Source organism: Catharus ustulatus, chromosome Z (assembly GCF_009819885.2).
Source record: "Catharus ustulatus isolate bCatUst1 chromosome Z, bCatUst1.pri.v2, whole genome shotgun sequence".
NCBI lineage: Eukaryota > Metazoa > Chordata > Aves > Passeriformes > Turdidae > Catharus > Catharus ustulatus.
In genome coordinates this window covers 22,932,530-22,953,926 of record NC_046262.2, presented here as the reverse complement: position 1 = coordinate 22,953,926, position 21,397 = coordinate 22,932,530, and the positions used below count along the sequence as shown (strand labels likewise).

The 21,397-nt window shown below is 43.1% G+C and overlaps 2 protein-coding genes across 4 annotated transcripts in view; both read left to right on the top strand.

The window, feature by feature from the left end:
- The window catches only part of TENT2 (terminal nucleotidyltransferase 2), a 50,185-nt gene extending 41,862 nt beyond the window's left edge, over window positions 1-8,323 (top strand). For all 3 annotated transcript variants that reach the window (XM_033085725.2, XM_033085727.1, XM_033085724.2), the window contains exons 14-15: window positions 2,225-2,304; window positions 4,149-8,323. In XM_033085725.2, the coding sequence (XP_032941616.1) occupies window positions 2,225-2,304; window positions 4,149-4,223 (155 nt within the window). In that variant the 3' untranslated portion in view covers window positions 4,224-8,323. The remainder of the gene's footprint in view (window positions 1-2,224; window positions 2,305-4,148) is intronic.
- Window positions 8,324-9,015: 692 nt separating this feature from the next.
- The window catches only part of CMYA5 (cardiomyopathy associated 5), a 53,096-nt gene continuing 40,714 nt past the window's right edge, over window positions 9,016-21,397 (top strand). The window contains exon 1 of the mRNA XM_033085085.1: window positions 9,016-9,176. Coding sequence (XP_032940976.1) covers window positions 9,016-9,176 — 161 coding nt within the window. The remainder of the gene's footprint in view (window positions 9,177-21,397) is intronic.

Here is a 21,397-nt window from a genome sequence, read left to right as displayed (position 1 = left end):
ATTACTGCATCCCATTGGTAGTTGCTCCAGCCAGGGGGAAGAGCCCAACATTTCTTACCAAGATAAAGACAGAGGTTTTGGGACACTAAGGGAGTCCCTTTCTCCACTGGACTCCAGAGGAAACCGGATTTCTGCACATCACCCCTGGACCTCCAGGGGAAAACTGCACCTTCTGCAGGAGCACTGCTTCAACTGAATCACATCTGTCACTGCAGGAGGATGCAGCCACCATTTAATGGGACTGCTACCAACACGCTGCCTGACAGGGTGTCAGGTTGTACTCTGACTTTGTCAGGGTTTGGAGTTTGTTTCTTTGTATTACTGTATTTCTATTTTAATTTCCCTAGTAAAGAACTGTTATTCTTAATTCCCATATCTTTGCCTGAAAGCCCCTTGATTTCAAAATTATAATAATTTGGAGGGAAGGGGTTTACATTCTCCATTTCAAAGATAGGCTCCTGCCTTTCTCAGCAGACACCTGTCCTCCAAACTAAAACAGCAACTTTTCATTCTTTGTCCATATATAAGCCGCACCTGATTATAAGCCGCACTTTAGGTTTGGACCAAAATTTTAGTGAAAATGGTGCGACTTATAATCGTGAAATTACTGTAATCTAAAAATAATCCATAACCAGCTACACAAAAAAAATCTACGTGATCTAACAAATACTTCAGTGGTTCTTTGGTCCATGAGGACTTGCATGTGTTCTATCAGTGTGAAATATACAATGTTACTTAAGCAGTTCTCTACTAAGAAAGAAAAGACTATACAATCTGTTTTGCAGCACTCTGTAATGCATAGTCCCTGCATCATAATTTTTTAGTATCAATTGCTTTAATGTTGGCTGTCTTATCAGTAGCAAGAAGTACTTTTCTAATCTTCCAGTTTAAAAAGTTCTAAACTATTAATGAAGTTAGAATAAAAAAGGTGGGGAATATAACAATAATTTGTAGTCAGTTAGAAAGTAGAACCCCAAAATGTTTAACCTATGAACAAATACTGCAGAACAGGTATGAAATAACCTGAGTTTATTATGAATTACACATCATTAGAGCATTCATTGAATCCATATAGTTTAGGTAGGACGGGACTTTAAGTATCATCTCTTTCCAACTCCCCTGTGATAGACAGGGACACTTTCACTAGACCAGTTTTCTCAGGGCCCCATCCAACCAGTCCCTGAGCACTTCAAGAGATGGGGCATCCACAGTTTCTCTAAGCAACCTCTTCCAGCCTCACCACCTTCACAGTAAAGATTTTTCCTAACGTCTAGTCTTAAGCTTGCCCTTTTTGATTTAAAGCCATTCCACCTGGTGTTACCACTACATGCTCTTGTGAAAGTCCTTCTCCAACTCTCTTGTAGGCCCCTTTTACATACTGGATGGTGCTATGAGATCTCTCCTAGAGCCTTCTCTCCAAATTGAACAACTCCAGCTCTCTCAGTCTTGTCCTCTCAGGAGAGGTGCTCCATTCCTCTGATCATCTTGGTGTCCCTCCTATGGACTCCCTCCAGCAGGTCCATGTCCTTCCTGTGCTGGGACCCCAGAGCTGGATGCAGCACTGCAGGTGGGGTCTCAGCAGAGCAGAGCAGAGGGGCAGAATCCCCTCCCTGCCTGCTGCCCACACTGCTCTGGGTGCAGCCCAGCACACGTTTGGCTCTCTGGGCTGGGAGTGCCATGGCTGGGTCATGTCCAGCCTCTCACCCACAGCACCCCCAAGTCCTTCTGGGCAGGGCTGCTCTCAGTGACTTTCCAGTCTGTAATTGTGTCTGGGATTGTCTCAGTCCAGGTGCAGTGCCTTGCACTTGTTGAATTTCTAGAAGTCCTCATGGACCCAGTGCATAGGTTTGTCTGTGTGCCTCTGGATGGTATGCTGTCCTACAGTGTCAACTGCACTGCTCAGCTTCGTGTCATCTGCAAACTTCCTGATAAAGTTCTCCGTTCAGGGAATTCAGGGCTTGAGGCTTTTTAAAATTTTTCTTAATTGGTTTGTTTGTTTTGTTTTGGGTGTTTTTGTTCTTGTGGGGGGTTGGTTTATTTTATTGGTTGATTTAGTTTGGTTTTGGTTTGGGTTTTTTGATAAATGTAGAAAGCTTGACAACCAAAGAGGAACTGACTAAAACACTTTTGGGAAGCTATTACATGCTTGACCCTACTTTGTTAGTAGAAACAACCTGACTCTAGATTTTTTTAACAGTTTTCATGTTTGTTTTGGATCTTGCAGAACCCTTTGATGGGACAAATACTGCTAGAGCTGTACATGAGAAGCAGAAGTTTGATATGATCAAAGGTGAATTTGCACAGGTAAAAAGTACATCTTGTAATTTTTCTGGTCGCTTTGTTTTTCAAGATAGTTATACGATCTTAAAAATAGTGACCATTAAACGTGTCTGTTTCTAATGTTTTACATTTTGTATTATAAGTAACAAAAATCAGTGTTTTTAAAAAAATCCGTGAAAATAATTTCTTAAGGTATTCATTAATGTCTGCCATTAAACTTCAGGTTTACAATGAAATGCATATTCAAAATAGTAAAAACCCTTTCCCTTAGGTTTTCTTGCATGTGTAAAATTCTAGCAGTAGTTAATAGCTTTAAAATTGCAACTTTGTTTTCGTTCATTATTTACTCCTACGTGAATTTGACTGGTCATAGGTAATTTTTTATACTTCTTATCCCTTTTTAAATAAATATCACCACCAAAATTATGGGGGTTTTCTGATATTTGATAACTTACTTAGATGGGTACTTCTGTTCAGGAAGACCACACTCAGTTTTGGAACGTAAGTAGTTCAAACAGGAACTTTCACTGTCCCAGTCAGGGGAGGAAAGGACACTGGAACAAGAAGAAATCTAGACCTTGGTTAAACATCTCTTTTCTGAAAATTTTTGCTACCAACTCTCTTTTATGCTTGTCTCCTGTCATAAGCATTGCATAGAAATTGCATCTCAAATTCTAGTTTTCTGAGATCTCTGTTTTTTATGTAGTTTTTACTGGGGATTTGTGCATAGAACTGGCTTCCAGCTTTAACCAGTTAAGACTCCCCTGTTAAGCTGTCCTTGGAGCTTCATGTTTACTCCAGTTATTCAAGTCTTTAAGTACCTTGAAGGTTTCTCCAGCAAAAAGTTTTTCAATGCCAGATACTTGTAATAGACCAAATGTTATAAGAGACACCTTAGTCAAGAAAGGATAACATTTTCTTTGTAATTCTCTTAATAAGTGTTCATTGTTTTTTCTTTTATTTAACCATGTTAGCATACAAAATACTGAATCGTTCACATACTTGATTTTATGAATCTGCTAAAGTCACATTTATTAAGTGGTTTGGGCTCTCATGGCATTGTGAAATCAGAGTGAAGTTCTCTTTTCAGAGTTTTCAGTTAATAAAATTTGTTTCAAACCTCTGTAGATTTCTGAAAAATGTAAAAGCAGATGTTTGATCCTAGCTGTCTGGAAGCAATATACTAGAGTGATACAGCCCTGAACAAATGTCCTTGTTACCAGATACTGTAAGAATGACAGTTGCTCTAAAAGTAGAAGTACTTTTTAATATCCTGCACTATTTTTTAAGAAACTTAAGCAATCCATTTTGTCCTTGAGAGAATTGTTCTTCTTCTGGTTTTCATTGCACATTGGAGTGTAAATAACTTCTGTATAAACACAGGAGGCTCACTGCAGTTCTTTTCAGGCTCATGGCATAACAAATGTCCTGAAACTCACACTAGAATGTAGAAGAAAGTTGAAATAACTATTTTAGAGACAAAACTGAGTTCTGGAAATGACAGGGCATAATATAATTTATTTGGAACTTCGATATGTGTGCATTTGAGACAGTTATTTTGCAGTTAGAATACCAATGTAATGCTTAAATGTTGTCAACCTCTCTGTCTCCAAAAATCCAGTCTGTTCTTCAAAGACTTTACCTTCTTCATTAGTTTGTTGCATTTTGTGTACTTTTTTGATTTTGTTTCCTTTAAAAAATTCCAAAAACAAATAAACCAGAAAAACCTCAACCTACAAACTTTTTTTTCAAGAAGGGGAAAAAATCAACCTTAATTTTGTGGAAGTGTGTTGCTTATTGCTTATGATAGTATTTAATTGCAAAGATTACATAGTATTTTTTTTAAACCTTGTGTTTTTTTCCCTCAGGCTTGGCGGTTATTACGAGACAAGAAAGATCTGAACTGTATATTACCTTTAAAAGCAGCCAAACAGAAAAGATGACTAGCTTCTTTCGCTTTCCCCTTATTTTGGATCCTGCTGAAATAAAGAACAGTGTCAAAATCAGGAGGCATTTACCCTGTGGTTTTTACGACCTGTTTTTCTCTGTAAACTTTTGTTAAGGAAATGTTTTTAAGGAAGTGGCATATTTTATTATTGGTGTTTGTTAATACAGCTGTTTATTCAACGATATGCTTTCTGAAAATGCTTGTATTGTTGACTTTTAGAAGAAACTCAGAGCAAACAACAAGAATACATCTATTTTAAGGAAAGTATGGGGATATACTTACTTGTTTCTTCCGTGATCTGTGTAACCATTAATTCAGACAGATTTAACCATGAAAGATACTCAAAAGTTAAACCATGTGCAAATCTGACTACATCCTTAAGGTGCTGTGCACTACCAACGTCTTGATGAACAGAGAGTCTGTGCTTTACATCTGCTTGATTGCAGTAAGCACTTCTGCTCAACTTAGCACTTTCCAGTTTTATTTCACTTTTACTTGGAATAACAGGCAACGTTATGAAAATGTTATGTTTATGAAAATGAAGCTAGATTATGGTTAGTAGTACTCTGAATATCAAGAACTATAATCTAAACTGGACTTTTCAAGCAACAGTTGTACTATGAAGAAATAAAAAAGCTCAATTCAATGCACGTAAATGCTTCACATTCACACAGAGTAGGCAAGAAAAAATTTAGTGCTTCCTTTTGCATATTTGAAGAAGTAGTGATGTCTCTTTTGGAGAAAAAGACCAAAATCAAAACACCTCACATCAGTGCTAAAATAAGCTGGGCTTCTTGTTTGATTTTGTTTAAATGATTGTGAATTGGTCAGACTGTAAATTGAATCTAAGTAAGTAATGCTGAAAATCATAGGTCTTCCTAAAAAAATTGCAAACCTTCTCTTAGATCTCCTGTAGCACAATTTGTTCTCCCATATATTTATTATTGAAGATCAATTAATTATTAAGACTGTATTTACCATTGATGTTAAATTTGTACTTCAGTTTTTTAAAGTTTAATATTTTATATGGGGTCCAGTGAAATAAAGTTTATATATGGAAGATATGGATTATTTTTCCAATTTTTGTTATTTTGTACTGCATATTTAAAATATTTCCTCTAATTAAGTAGAATAGGAAATGCCCCATGAGGTGAGACCCTGTTGCAATTAATCAAAATCTATCATGGCCGTTCTGCAGTACATGTGTGAATAGGCAAAAGTTTGGTTAATTACATCCTCTAACAAAATTGTGAAAACCCTTATAATTGTAAAATAACAAGCATTATGTCTTGTGCAAACATTTAAGTTCTAGTTTATTTAGAAATTCTAAATACTGTAAATTATATGCCTGATGTGAGATTACTTCCTACACACTTTGTCACAGTTTAGTCTATGTAGAATTTTACCTTGTTTCTGCTATTGACTTCTCTTCTGCAATTTAAACTGTCTTTCAGTTCTAATACAACTCTAGCAGTCCACTGAAACATTCTTCCTCCTTGCATATGTTCACCCTCACTTCCCTCTCTCTGTAGGATGGTAGACTTGGGTGTCAGTGAAACATTAACTTTGATTCACTTTATGTAAAATTGAAGCACAAGCTTTTAGGACAGGATGATGTCTGGATTCAAAGATGCTCTACAAGCTCTGTGTAGATTCTGGAAAAAAGGGGTGTTGGCTATATCTTCTTAAAAAGATATTGGCTATATCTTTGTCTAGAAAATTTAAAACTTTCCTGACCTAGGATAAATAAGAAGGGACATAAATGTGTAAAGCTGGTAAAAATATATTTTGAGCTGAATGTGAGAAACAAATCTTTATAAAAGGCATAAAACTTTCTTATAGAGTTTGTATTCCATCACCTCATGTGTCAACATTTTTACACCTTAAATTAATGTTTCATGTTTGAAACCACTTCATAACTGTTTTTAAAAGGTTAGTTTTAAAGATTGTGGTATCTCTGAGTTACTTTATGAAAATTGCCCTATGAATTCAGTGATATTTTTAATACAAGATATGGTCTGTAACCACAATGGTCTGTGTCTTTCAAAAGAATCCTTTTGGATTTTTTTCCCAAGTTTGTCCTTCTGATAAACCATGTCTAACCAGAAATTCTAGATGGTCATTTTCCCCAGTTTTTTTAGAACAAGCCTGTTGGTAGCATATTTGTTAAATACTGGGCTGCAACTTTTGTCAGAAAAATTCAGATATAATACCACAAAACAAGTGGCTTGGGGAGAGTGGGTAAGAACTGGACTTTAACTTTGGATTCAGTTCTGTATAGTCTAGGTTGTTAGAGATTTAATGACCTGGGTTTTCATCTACTTCGGGGAAATATTCAGAGTGAAAAATTCACTAGTGGCTATCACACCTATTAGTGTCAGGGTAAAAGTTTTCACCTTTCCTCAGCTTCAAAATAAAAACTTTTACCCTTGGTATACATCCTAGCAGGACTAGTTTTTTTCTGATAACTCTTTGGTAAAAGGTATTTTTCACAATTGACCAAGGTTTCAGTGTGTGTGTGAGATGCTGTCTTCTCTGGGATTTGTAATTGCCTTGAAATAAAACTGCTTTAGTTCAGTGCTTTTATTTATTTATTTTTAAAAATTATTATTCTTGACTACCCTTTTTGGCATTGCGTTCTCTTGTCTTTTCTTACCTCATGTGTCAGAAACCACTAGTGTCTTCTCTAGGATTTTAAGAACTCTCTTTAGTCCTTCAGGCTCAGAGGTGCACAGTAGGACCAAACATTGGCAAGAGCTTCACATTTGGTGACAGTAATGCAGAACTGGTACAGGCTACGCACTGTGAAACTTGGTTCTATTCTAGCTCTTGCTCTCACTCGTCCTGAATGTGAATGTGTAAGTGAACTTTCAGTACCTTTAGGTGTGTTGACAGTATAAGGTGTTATTTTTTTAAAATCTCTCACAAAGAAATCAATGTAGATCAGTTTTAAGACTCACATTGCAGGGTGACATGGTTGTTTGGGAAAAACAGCCAGTGATGAGAAAAGGATGTACGATGATTTGTATAAAACCTGTTAGCATTTGTGAATACATTATATTTGTGAATCACAAATATTTATTTGGAACTAGTACTTTACTTGAAATTGTGTTACTGGACTCAATTCACAGTATATTTGATGTTAAATTTACATCCATCAGAGAATGTCACTCTTGATTTATTGTACTGTACTTGCTACGGGTTGTCCTGTATTCTGTAGTTTTGGGGTTTTTTGCCTTGTTCTCTGTAATCCTTGTGTGTTCAGATATAAATATTTCTTTGATTTTACTAGGTAGGATGCTTGTCTGAAGAGCATGAAAGAATGTGTGATTTCGTCCCATTTCCAGGTCAAATTCGCTTGTGAGATGTACAGGGGGAAATAAGTTGAATGGTTTCTGCTAAAAGAGTATTTGCCTTTCTCTTGCTGGAGACTGAATCAAACTTTTGCAGTGTATGTATGTTTCATCTACAAGTTTTTGTAGAAGACTTGTAATGCTCTTGCCTTCCACATGAAATTTAAGGAAGAGTACTTCATATTCTTTACATTTTGCTGTGTACACTGTCTATGCTCATGATGAAATGTAGAGTTTAATTTAGATTAATATCTGTTCCAAATACACTTATTAAAAAAAATTACATTGTCACCTTGTAAATTGTGTATGTCACTGCGTGGGTCAAGAGAGCAGAAAGTTTTTACCTGTACATACTGTTTTGAAATGTCAGGAGAATTTTAATTTAGCGTGCAGAAGTAGGTTGTAGTCAGGAGTAGAGGGCTGGGTGTTTCTATACTTATAGCACTCTTAAGTGAGAGTTTGCTGATTGATTTATAACCAGCTATTTATTTGAAGAACAATGAAATAAAAAAGATGGGGGCATTAGAATTATACTGTGCATGCAGTTGTTTATACTTGAGATATCTTGGAAGTTCTTTACTTAGAATCAGGGGTTTAGTGCTTTTCCTCCTCTTCTAAAAATACTTTTTTTTAAAATAAAATCATTATTTTGACTAGTACAGATTGGAAATATTTGTTTTGTCTGTGAAAAGCACTGCATTTTGTGTAAAATGCAGAATAATAAAGGGTAAATGTGGCTTAACCTAAACTCTACATGGAATGTAGTTTGTCTTTGCTTTAAACTATAATTGGTTCAGGTCTACTCAAATAGAAGGTTTTAAAGGCCCTATGATTTAACACATTGATGAAACAAGGGTTTAAATGCATTCCTTCTGCATGGTTAAATACCACAGTGCATCTCATATCTCTTACCGTACGATATTAATAATTAAATGTTTTTGTTTGAGGCTCATCCACTTGTTAATATATTTGACCTTTCCAGCTTGAGCTTGAGGCACTCTGGGTGTGCTCAAGGGCAGAACTTGTGAAATGTACTTTCTTGAGGGGCCACAGATAAGATTCTCCTGCTTCATCTGTACCATCCACCCCAAATTTGCTGGAGATGGCTGGGGGTCTGCTTGGCTGCCTTCCTCCCTGCTGCTGCCTGACTGCCCTGTCTGCTGTATAAGTGGCTCTGTGGCAGTGGCAGCAGGCGAAGGGGGAGAGCAGCTGGAGAGATGGCCATGGGGCCACGTGTCCTGGCACTGGGTTGGTGCTAGGAGCCAGGGTAGGAACAGCAGCGATTCTGTGCTGTAACTTTGCTGCCTTCTATTTAAAGACTGCCCTGAGTCAGGAGAAGTGAGTGCTACTGGGGATGACAGTTGCTTCAGGCAGCCCTGGGGAGGACAGGGTTGGGGGTAAACATCACCGGCGAGGGCCTGAGCAGGGAAGGGAATGGAGGGCTCCCATGGCGCTGAGTGTGACAGGGCATCCGAGACCTCGTCCTTCATAGGAGATGAAGAAGAAGAGGAGGAAGAGGAGGAGGAAGAGGAGGAGGAAGAAGAGGAGGACGAGGAGGCCGTGGACCCAGAGGAAGCAGAGGAGCTGACTAACAGGTATGTCTCCCCAGGGACTCATAGCCTCAGAGGGAGCTGGCAGCTCCATCCCAAGGCATCATCCCCCAGGAGATGCCAGGATTGGAGTCCCATGCTGGTTTAGTGGCTTTTCCCCCTTCCCTTGTCCAATTGCTGCAGATTAAAAAAAGGGGAGAGTAGAGGGCTGTAATATTTTTTTCAGATGAGTATGGCTGTAATTAAGTTTTGTGTGGTAAGCGCCTACCCTGAGTTCTCGGAAAGCTTTTCTATTTAAAGATCCTCTGATGTGCCAGCTCAAGTGGCATCTCCTTCCACTCCTCCCTCTCTGGCTGACTCTTTGTCACATATGGATCTTAAATGCTCTGCAGATTTGCTTGTCAGGGAGAAAATGCTCACAGATTATAATGGTGCATTAAAATAGGTTCCTTTTTACGGCCCTTTATTCCTTCCCACTTGTCCCTCCCTCTTGAGTTTCTTCTTTCCTTAAAAAGGAAAAACTTCTTATACATGCCTGCTATTGCTGGTCATGATTTGTATGGCTGATTTTTGTGGTGGAATGGGAAATACTCTGTCCCTTTGATCTTTAATTTTTTTTTTTTTTTTTTTTTTTTTTTTTTTAGTATTTTTTTCTTAATAACCCTTCCATGGAAACGGTTGATTGCCCTGCTATTGCTCTCTTACCATTAGGAATGTAACAAGCAAGGCTGTGGCCCAGTGCCCTGCCCAGGTCCTGCGCAGGATGTGGAGTCATCTGCAACCTGATCCATGCAGACAGATTCTGGCTGTGCCAGTGCTGTTGGTTTCATAAAAAACCACAAGGCCTGAGAGTCCCCCAGCATACACCAAGGGTCAAGATTTCTTTCTTGTCTTGAGTAGACCCTATCAATTGTAAGTGGATACTGAAGGAAGAACCTCAGATCTTAATGTTGTTAGCTTAAGATTTTTCCAGAAACCTACCTTTTAAGAAATGTGTCATACAGTTCTTAATATCTGCATGCTGTGAAGCCATCTGCATTCACCATCACTCTGTGTATCACAGTTCAAAGTGCTTTCTGACATTGCTGGTGGTCACTGGAGAAAAAAGATGACAGTGGGGACTCTCTGTAGCCTAACCAACCCAAAGTGTTGCAAGAACAAAAGCTGAATGGAGAAATGTATCCTAGAACTGTAGGAAAACCTTCCTGCACAGGAAATAAAGAGCTAGTATTCCACAGTGCGGGGACACCCTGATGTGTAATGCTCCTTTATTCCCAAGGGCAGTGTTGGCTTTTCAGTCCTATACTAGCAGAGAGATTGCATACCAATAAAACACTGCTTGCACATGGCAGTATCCCTGCAAGAAAACCAGTTGAAGTCCATGGAGTGGAGCTGCTTGCTGCAGACAGCTAAAACATTATTTAGATAGATAATTTTTAATAGAATCTGCAATTAAATGGCTAGTAATAAAACTGAAATTGTAAAACAAAAGTAAGAATTGCTAAAAGGGGAGTGAAATCTATCTAATCTCATAGTTATTTACTACTTGTGCAGAGAGGATGACTATTCCATGGGTGCCCGTTAGTAGCTCCACACAGTCTTGCTTCTGGCTGGCACTCTCTGCAATGCAAACTTGGGCATTGCATCTCAGCACTTACAGTAATTTCGCAATTATAAGCCGCACCTGATTGTAAGCCGCGCTTCTGGGTGTCGGCAACATTTCGTTCTTTGTCCATATATATGCCCCACTGGATTATAAGCCGCACTTTCGTTTGCAGCAAAGTAACCAATTTGTAACAATCACACGATTGCGGGTTTTACTGGCAGGTGCTCAATTTGCGAGCTCCATCCCCCTGCGGGGCTGGCGGGAGCCCCCGCCTTCCCTCCTGTCACGGGGCCGGTGGGACGAAACCCTCGCCTTCCCCCCTCATCAAGGGGCTGGTGGGACGGAGCCCCGCCTTTCCCCACTTTCCCCCCTGCCATGGGGCCAGCGGGATCGAGCCCCCACCTTCCTCCTGCTGCAGTGCCAGCAGAAGGGAGCCTTCCCCTTCCCCTGTGCTGCCGGCAGCAGCTCACCTCCCCCCGCCACGCAACAGAGTAACCAATTTGTAACAATTGCATGATCCCGGGTTTTACTGGCAGGTGCTTGATTCGCAAACTCAGCTCAGCCCACGGCTCACACTTTTGAGTTGGGAAATTTCCGAACTTTATTCATATATTGGCCACTCCTGAGTGTAAGCCTCATTTCAGGGTTGGGACCAAAATTTTAGTCAAAATGGTGCGGCTTATAATTTTGAAATTACTGTACTTAAATCACAGCAAACATTCCCTTAGCTCCCAGTTATATTAAAAACAGCAGAGTTTTTCTCTGTCCTTAACTGTTATACTAACAAACAGGTCAGAGTCTACCAGAGAGGTTTTTAACAGCTATGCTAAGTGGTAACTAAGCATAAATAAATTGGTTAGTTTAATTAGGTTTTAAAGGAGATGTAAAATTTTGGGTTCGGCACAAATGCGGCAACTGCACCAAGCACTCAGCAATAGTTTAGAGAAGTTAAATAGAACTGACTGTGTAATTGCTTAAATGTCACAAATGTCAGCAAGGTTGTTGAGCTTCAGGCCTCCTCCTATGGTCAATGCCTGTGCAGAGCTCCTGACAGGTTGAGAATAGACAGGTTGAGCCCCTGGGACATACTTACTCAAGCTGTGAGGTAATTATTTATTGACAAACAGGTTTTCAAGCCCTCAGTTGCAGAACAGACTTTCTTGAGTGCATGGGCTGTGAAAACATAGCTTAGAGGAGATGTAACTAATAATGCAAACTTGGCTGAAGGCAGCTTGTCCTGGACCCTGCTACCATCAATTTATTTTTAACAACCCCAGGTTCTCTGTTGCTTCTGCTTTCCTCCTTTGAATGCAGTTGAACAGCACCTGGTTGTGCAAGTCAGCAGGATAGTCCCCACTGGCTCCTATTTCTGCCTTTCAAGCAGGTTAAACACCCTCATACTTATTTTATATGAGAGTCATGCAGCAAGATGACTGACTGCTCCAAGGTCAGTAAGTGCCTCTGTGAAAAAAGCAGAGGAGCCCTGGTGGTCCTCTGAGACACCAGCCCCAGAGGTCTGACCAAACCACTCCACTTCCACACCATGCAGCAAATTAAATCCCAATAGCTGCAGCAGAAATTATGACTTGTCCCAAAATTACAAGGCATGCATGTGAAAGGCAGAAGAGTTTGGATTTCATGTCTTTATTACCCCTATTAATATAAAGTTTAAATAATTTGGTTTTGTAGTAGTTTTTTTATATAAGTAAGGAGACTAACATGCAGCATTAGAACCTATTAAAGCGGTGGGATAAGAGTTTCATAACCTTGTCTGTATAAGACCCATACAATATTTTCTTGCCTTCGGATATTTTACTATCTAAAGGTCCATGTATCCGGTTAATCACCTAAACAGGGAAAACATTTTGAATCCTATGTTTGTTAAGGCAAGCGTGAGTATGAAGTTAACAGGTTTTAATTTTTGTATTGGTAATGGTGAAAATTCAGTCTAATTAAAGCAAAATTGTTTACCATTTAACTGTTTTATATACCCACTAGAACATCTGTGTTTCTAACATATGTGTGATGGGTGAGCTATTCTGACACAGTTCTGTATTTCAGACCATTCTCAGTTGATTTCCTTCTGCAGTGGGAAGGGCTCTGGATGTGTCTGTGCACAGGGTTTACATAAAAATGGCTCTGCAGCCAATTTAAGTGTTTCCAGATAGCTTGTTTGTCTGGAATAGATAAGGGTTTATTTTATATGATCATTTAGTGTTTGCCTATAACCATGTTATAGTTTAGATTTGCCAATTTCAATATACAGTAATTTCATGATTATAAGCCGCACTTCCAGGGTGTTGGCAACATTTCGTTCTTCCTACATATATAAGTCACACTGAATTATAAACCGCACTTTCGTTCGCAGCCAGGATCTGTGTGCAACTTTCACAAAGTTGCCAATTAGTAACAGAATTGCGGGATTGCAGGTTTTACTGGCTTGGCTTGGGGCCAAGCGGACTTGACCCACTCGGGGCTGCCAACGGGGCCGGGTGGCTCAGCTTGGCACTGCCACTCAGCGGGGCTGCTCGGGGTCAGCCAGGCGGTGCTGCTGCCGCCACCAGGCTCGCTCACCCCCACCCGCCGCCTGCACCGCCACCGCCACGTTTGCTTGCCCTGGCCCGGCGTTGCGGCCCCAGCTCTGCCAGGCTTCCCCATGCTGCCGGGCTTCCCCGCGCTGCTGGCACCCCTCACGCCTCTGGCACCCTCTGAGCTGCCGGTCCCCCCAGCGCTGCCGGCCCTGGCCAGGCTCCAGCTCAGCTTCGGGCTGACACAGGTTCTCACTTTTGGGTTGGCAAGTTTTAGAACATTGTTCATATATAAGCTACTCTGGATTACAAGCCGCGCTTCCGGATACGGACCAAAACTTTAGTGCGGCTTATAATCATGAAATTACTGTACTCATTTTCTGTTGTGAGATAGAATTAGGAGCAAAAGCAAGGCAGGCCTAAAACTTAAAAGGGTGTAACGGAAAACTTTATTAACAGAATTATATAAAACATGCAGAATAAAACTTTCAGACCCCTCTTTCCTTCTCCCACACTTTCTTCACCTTCTTAACAACAACAATACAGAAACACTTCAGTCAGTTACCAACTTCAATAATCTTTTTTAGTTCACTAGAGAGAGAGGTCCCCTCTTTGTTCAGCTATACTTTTTTTTTCCACAAGAGGAGAAAAAAAAATCAAAGTGGTTCTATCATGGCTTCACTTTCTATGAATCTCTCCATCTTCACAGCTCTCCCAAACTGTGTTTATGGGCCATGTTAAACTCATGGGGTGTTTACTTTTAAGAATGAACTGTTCAAAAGCAAAAACTCTCTTCATCTCTCTTTTTCTCTGTTCATGCTTCATCCCCGGGAACAGACATCTCCTTTTTCCCTCGGGGCAAAGGATCCTCAACACACGTACTTTTCCTCAATGATCTATTAAGTCGAATACTCCAACCCTCCATGTCTTTTCCCATGGTTTATAGAAATTTTTAGTGTAGTACAGTCCATCCCTATAGCTTACAAAAGGATTTTCAGCCTAAATTCAAGGTGTATCCTCTTTCTCCTTCCATCTGGAGCTTGGCTCCTGCTTCACAGACTTTGGTGCATTTTTTCTTTCTTGTCACTCAAGGGAGGATTGAAGGTCTGCAAGTCTTATCTGAGCATTGGAAGGGTTAAAATCTCAGTGGGGATGCGGAGGCTGCAGGGCCCTGCTGGAGCTGCGCCAGGCTCTCAGGTCACTCGGGCCGTGCCGGGGAGCTGGGCAAGGGCTGCCCCCCGGAGCTTGTCCTGCTCCACTGCCCGGCAATCGGGGCTGCGGAGGGTCTCTGCAGAACCGGGCCCGGCCGCCTCTCCCTCAGGCCCCAGGGCAGCGGGGCGGGCTCGGCCACACCGGGGAGAGCCAAGATCTTAGCAATGAGCCTCTCCTCCCCCTGGCTATCGGGGCTCCTGGCTGGAAACGGGGCCCGGCGGCCTCCCGAGCCCACCCTGCCCGGGCCGTGTGGGAGGGGGCCCGGGCCGGGCACGGCCACCTTGGGAGAGGCCGGGAACGAAAGAAACCTTTCCCGGGCTTTACTTGCTTCAAAACGTGAATTCACAGAGGCGGATTAAATTCTCCAATTAGTGTCTCAGGCTGTCGACAACCAAACCAGCCTCCAATTGGTCCCGTCAACTCACAGAGGAAATTCTCAGGGAAAAAAACAAAACAAACAAACAAAACCCCCGTGAATCCCTCCCCCAGGTTGCCAGTCAAAGCACAACCAACACAAACCAGTAGATGGGGAGAAAATGAGGGAGAAAGTCCTTGAGTTCTAGAAGTGGTTTGTGTGCATTTGTTTGTTTGTTTGTTTATTTTGTTTTATGAAGCAGTCCTTCCACAAGATCAGAGGTGTGTAACCTTTAGAGACAAGTCTCTTACAATGATTGATGAAATGGGTATAAAAATGGCACAATGGAGAAGCTGTCTTCCTGCCATTGAGGGGATGCTGCAGCATCTAGGAGAGCAAAAGATTGGAATGATAGCAAATGGATGGTGAGAAGGAAGGGGTGGATTTGTCTTCCGAAAAGTTACCATACTCTACCCAAGCAGAGAAAGACCTGGGGAAAATGAGTGTTGTTTTAGATGCCTCTAGATGATGCAGTGCCTGACTTGGGCCAGGATGGAAAAGGTGGGCGAGGCTGTTTTTCTGCCACCTTCAACATGAGCAGGGGAGGTAAGAGAGGTAGGAAGCAGAACTGTGCAGGCCATTTCAAGCATGTCAGGGCAAAGGTTTGAGCAAAATGTACCTGAGACCAGCTGAATGTGGCTAAGGTGGGGCATTGCAGCTAGCCCTCACTTGCTCATACAGCTGGGTGCTTCGTGTTTTGTTTCTCTTCAGCCTTTTGGGTAAAACTAACTAACTAACTAACTAACTAACTAACTAACTAACTAACTAACTAACTAACTAACTAACTAACTACGTCCTTAATAAAGGCCTGTGTTGCAGTAGGGCTCTCAGACTTCAAGAAATTCCCCACTGGGTCTCAACAGAGTGATTACATAACTGTATAAATGAAGTGTCCCATCCAGACTGAAGTGTTTGGTATTTGTGCTCCCTCTACAACACAGTGGAGAATCCAGAATGTAGGAGCGTGGCAGACCTCTGGGAATGGAGGTGCTGTGGTTTCTCAAGCAGCATCTGATCCAGCAAATGGCAATGCCATCAGGACATGCCATGGCTTGTCTCTAGAAAACAAACTAGTACTACAGCAGATTGTGTTTCTTTAGAAGAGATGGAACAAAATGTGTAAGACAAGCCCAGGTCCTGGCTGCCAACTACTCATCATAAAATCCAGCTTTGGGTCTAGCTGCACAAGCAGCTGTCTTAGTTTTTACATATTAGTCCCTTTGAATTTTGACAGATGCACAAGCGACTCCGTTGCCAGAAAAGATATCATTAACTGAAAGAAGTCAACAGTATCTTATCAGGTGGAAGGCTGGGTTTGAAGTGATGTCTTTCTGTAGCTCCCAATTCTCGTAGCCTGAAGAAGATGGATGAACTGCAGCCCTGGAAAATGCAGAACAATAGGCAGAGACCTTACTGAGCATACTGATTGCTGTAGGATGAATGTGGCACTGTGGTAAAGGCAGAAACTACAGATACATACAGAAAAAACCACAAGCACAGAAAGGTGTTTGCTTCAATTGGTAAGACAAACTGGCCAATACCAATTTCCACCACTCTTACACTGTGCCTGATGTAGGAGTTTTCAGAAAATAAGATCTTGTCAGTGCAGACTACAGACATATGTTGACATTTTGGTCATTTTATCTGTATTGTTTCAGCTTGTGAGGAATTATGCAGCAAACAGCTACACATTTTTATGATACCAGCAGGGGCAAGGTCTGATATGACGAGGATAAAGACAGGCTGGGGAGAGTTGTAGAAAGCTAGTAGGCTGACTACCTGCATCTCTCATAGTAGCGGTGTGCAAAGGTGGATAGATCCCACACACTGTGTGAACAGAACCTCTCCAGCAGCTGGGCAGGTGAAAACTCTTCCCTCATATGATGCATGAAGGAATATCTGTCCAGCCTGCCAGGCTGGACTAGAAACCTGAAATTGTGGTGGACACAGAAGTCATAGTGAGAAGCAGAGGGCTGTTAAGAAGAAGGAGTAGGCAGGAAGAAAAGTCTGGATTTGAACTATTATGGCAGGAGACACAAAACTGGTTGCCAGTGTCTCTAAGACTAAGAAAAGGTTTAATTCAGTGTTCTAGCAGTGAAGTAACATGCTGATAATATAAGTGCCAATAGGAATGGATGTGAACTTGTCTACATGGAAAAAAGACAGCATTGGCTCTTGCCCTGGAGGTCAGTGGCTTCATATCTACATTTATGAGCCAAAACATTGCAAACATCTTTTTTCAGTGGCAGACATTCCTCTGACTAGAAGGAGGTCTTTCAGCTACTACAGTAATTTCACGACCATAAGGCACACGGGACTATAAGGCACACCTACCCCTTCCCCCCGGGAGCTGGCAAATTTTGCAACTTTGTATATTCTATAAGGCTCACCGGACTATAAGGTGCACTTTTTTTTGCCCGCGAAGATCCCTGCCGAGCACAACAAAATGACGAATTAGTAACAGAATCCCCTGTGGAGTTTACAGACATTGGAAACAAATTGGAAACATTTTAACAGATTGGTGTAGCCTTTAAACGTAGCCCCACGCACCCTCCTCGTGCGCAGGGCCCAGCACTCACCCCCACCCCCAGCTGGCAAGGTGGGGCTCGTGCCTGCCACGGTTCAGGGCGACCACGGCTCACACCTCGGGGTTGCTGCGATTCAGGGCGGCTTGGGACAGTCCGTGGCTCGGGGTGGCGTGGTACTGCCCGCTCCCTCTCTCCCTGTGTGGCTCCTGCTGGCCGTGGGCTGGGCAGTGCCTCTCAGCCCACGCGGCCGCTGGGGGCTGGGAGCAGGGACTGGCCGGTGCTGCCCAGCCTGCGCAGCCACTGCTGGTCGGGGGCTGGCCACTCCTCCCCCACCTCGCAGCTGGGCTCATGGCTCGCCCTTTTTTTTTTGCAGCGAGCTGAGCCACATGCAACAAAGTAACAAATTACTAGCAGTGGCTTGCCCTTTTCTTTTTTTTGCAGCGAGAAGCTGAGCTGCGTGCAACAAAGTAACAAAGTACTGGCAATTTGCAAACATTTTTCACAGACTGGCATAGCCTTTAAATGCAGTCCTGTGGCACCACCCCCCATTGCAGCTTGCACTTCCGGGTTTGCAAATTTTGCAACTTTGTCCATCATATAAGGCGCACCGGACTATAAGGCGCACTTCCGGGTTCAGGGGAAAATTTTAGTCAAAAGAGTGCCCTTATTAGTCGTGAAATTACTGTACTTCCAAATGGGCAGTGTTTGGAAGTGCATTGGAGGAACAATAATTACATGACTATAAGGCGCACCCTTTTGACTAAAGTTTTCCCCAGAACCCGAAAGTGCGCCTTATAGTCCAGTGCACCTTATATGATGGACAAAGTTGCGAAATTTGCCAAATTAGAAGTGTGAACCGCAATGGGGGGGCGGTGCCACAGGAGCACCGAGTTGCGAGGTGGGGAGGGAGTGGGCGGCTGCAGCCAGCAAGAGCTGTGTGGGGAGGGACGGAGCTGCCGCCAGCCCCAACCTCGGCTGCTACGTGGGGAGGGAGGGAGCTGCCGCTGACCCTGGCCCTGGCGCAGGGGGAAGAAGAAGCCGGGCGGCACGCAGCTCAGCTCCTCGCTGCAAAAAAACAGTGCGAGCCGTGAGCCGAGCCGCGAAGGGGGGTGGTGCCATGGGAGCGCTGAGCTGCGAGGCAGGGCAGGAGCGACCAGCCCCCGGCCAGCAGCAGCTGCACAGGGAGAGAGGGAACAGGCAGCCCCCGGCCAGTGGGGGCCAAGCGGGCTGAGACGGACCACCCAGCCCCAGGTCCCAGCCCCCAGCAGCCGCATGGGCTGAGAGGGACCGCCCAGCCCCTGGCCAGCGGCAGCTGCACAGGGAGAGAGGGAGTGGGCAGCCTCTGGGCAGCCCCTGGTCAGCAGGAGCCGCTCAGGGAGAGAGGGAGCAGGCAGCGCCGCGCCACCCCGAACCACAGACGGTCCCAAGCCGCGGGTGACCCTGAGCTGCCCATAACCGTAGCAACTCCGAGGTGTGAGCCACGGCCGCCCTGAGCCCCGCCTCGCTAGCCAGGGGCGGGCAGGAGTGCCGGGGCCTGCACACGGGGAAGGCACTTGGGGCTGTGTTTAAAGGCTACACCAATCTGTGAAAAATGTTTCAAATTGAGCACCTGCCAGTAAACTCCATGATCGGGGGATTCCATTACTAATTCGTTACTTTGTTGCGCGCGCTACGGATCTTCGCAGCAAAAAAAAGTACGCCTTATAGTCCGGTGAGCCTTATATAATGTACAAAGTTATCAAATTTGCCAACTCCCAGAGGTGTGCCTTATAGTCCAGTGCGCCTTATGGTCATGAAATTACTGTAAATGCTTGAGTTCCATGTCTCTCATTCTGGTCTTAAAAGTATAAAGTACTATCTCCTCACACTGTAGAGGAATATGAACTGTGACAAGTTTGTGACCATGAAAATGAGATAATGATGCATATAATTCAAGCTTTTTGCATAGGCAGGCCTAGGGTAACCCATTCTCATTCATATCAGCTCAAGTGGGAGTGCTGCTGTGTTCTGTATGAAGGTTTATTTAGTAGCACCAAGTAGTGCAGAAAAATAGGTTTTAAAATATAAGAGTTATTCAGACAAAAAAAAAAGAGTTACTTAGAAGAAAAAAATGTTCATCTATTATTGTGGACTCAGATAACTGAAAGCTTCCTTACTACTATTGTTATTGATTTTTCTTTTTTTTAATTTTTTATTTTATTTTGCTATGTCCATGTCAATGCCAAACCATGGAACTGGCAAGGGAAAAACTGAGAGAAAAATTGGTGTAGATATGTTCTGCTGTACCTCTCTCTCTAACATGTAAGTTTTCACCTATGGAACTAACCTTTCTAGAGAGTACTACACCAAGGCAGCTGTGCATGCTGGGGCTTAAATCTGTTTGATGGCTGGGTTTGGGAGCCAGGAGGGGATTTGCTAACATGCAATTATTTAGTAATGCGCTCTCAGACATGCTTTGACTTGTGGGCCTTCAAGTTGTCCTGCCAGTCACCTTCTCCAGGCCAGTCCCATCACCACAACTGGATTTAAGCCCTATTGCTGGAATTTGACACTGTGTTGTCCCATCATGGGCTGTCAGGCTATTGTCCCACAAGGTGATTTCAGCCTTCAATCAGCACTGAGGACATCACGATCTGTGCCTTAGTCTGCACAGACCTGAGCATGGACCAGCCCAGCACAGCCCTTCTTGTTCTGGGGTCTGGAAAGTAAATTCACGGAAAGGTAAGAGTAGCACTGCTGGTAGGAGGATTACATTTCTGTTACCATTAGGCACTGAGCATTTTCACTGAGTGTCCTTTACCAAAAACAGTCCAGAGAGTTTGCTTAATAATGCAGTTATGACTTCCCACAGGATTTCTTCTCCTTCAAAGACCTCTGCTTTCTGACTGGTGCTCAACACTGTCTGGCACGGTGCCACCTGCTTCTCAGGGACATCCCTCTGCCTCTGCAGCCTGCAGGTATCTCTGGCACCTGTGTGGTGTGGGCCCACAGCCTCTGGAAGTTGGTCAGATGGGCTCTGCTTTTCTGATCCCTGATCAGTATCTAGGTTTCTTCACTTTAGCTAAAGTGCTTTATCCTAGTCAGTGGAAAACTGACCCTTCCCTCTGTTCAGTGGAAGCAGGATGTTGTGTATCCATAGATGTGCATTCTTCCATAGGAGTGACAGAGACTTCATTGCTTCTGCTCTACTGAAGGCTAGATCTTGTCCAGCAGATACTCTCTTTCCTTTCTTTCTACCAGCTACAAATGCGATTTTCATAAATGAACTACTGTCTACTCAGGAAATACAAAAACCCAAATGTCGCGACCCTAAATATAATACTAAACCCTCCACACATTGTGTCCTTTTATTGCTTTTGCTAATCTTTACATTCTTGATTTGAAGAATTTGAAAAACTTGAAGTTTTCTTTTTGAAAGGTTCTCAGAAAAGTCTTTCTCCACCCTTTTCAATATTTTATCTGAGAGATATGGTTGCAGAATGAAAGGTATTTGCTAAAAAAGGCAGAAGCTTTTTTTTTGAGATGGAGAGTGAAAATTTCTCTCTAATTTATTATAATTTTGAAATTAAGGGGTTTTTAGGCTAAGATACAAGGTTAGGAATTACAGTAATTTCACGAATACAAGCCGCAGCAATTTGACAAAAATTTTGGTGGAAACCCAGAAGTGCGGCTAATAGTTGGGGGTGGCTAATATGTGAATAATTTTCTGACATTTACAACCCCAGACGTGCCAGCCAGGGCGCCGAGCCAAGCACCTGCCAGTAAAAGCCAGCATTCCGCGATTGTTACAGTGTTACTGTGTTGCCCTGGCTCCCTGCAGGCAGCACGGGGGGCGGGGAGAGAGGCGGGAGAGCTCTCTTCTTTCCTCCTCTGCTGCAGCCCAGGGGAGGACGGGTGGGGGGGGGCGAGCCGCCATTGCCGCGGCCCGGGGAGGACGGGGTGGGGGGGCGCCGCCATTGCCGCGGCTCCGGGAGCCG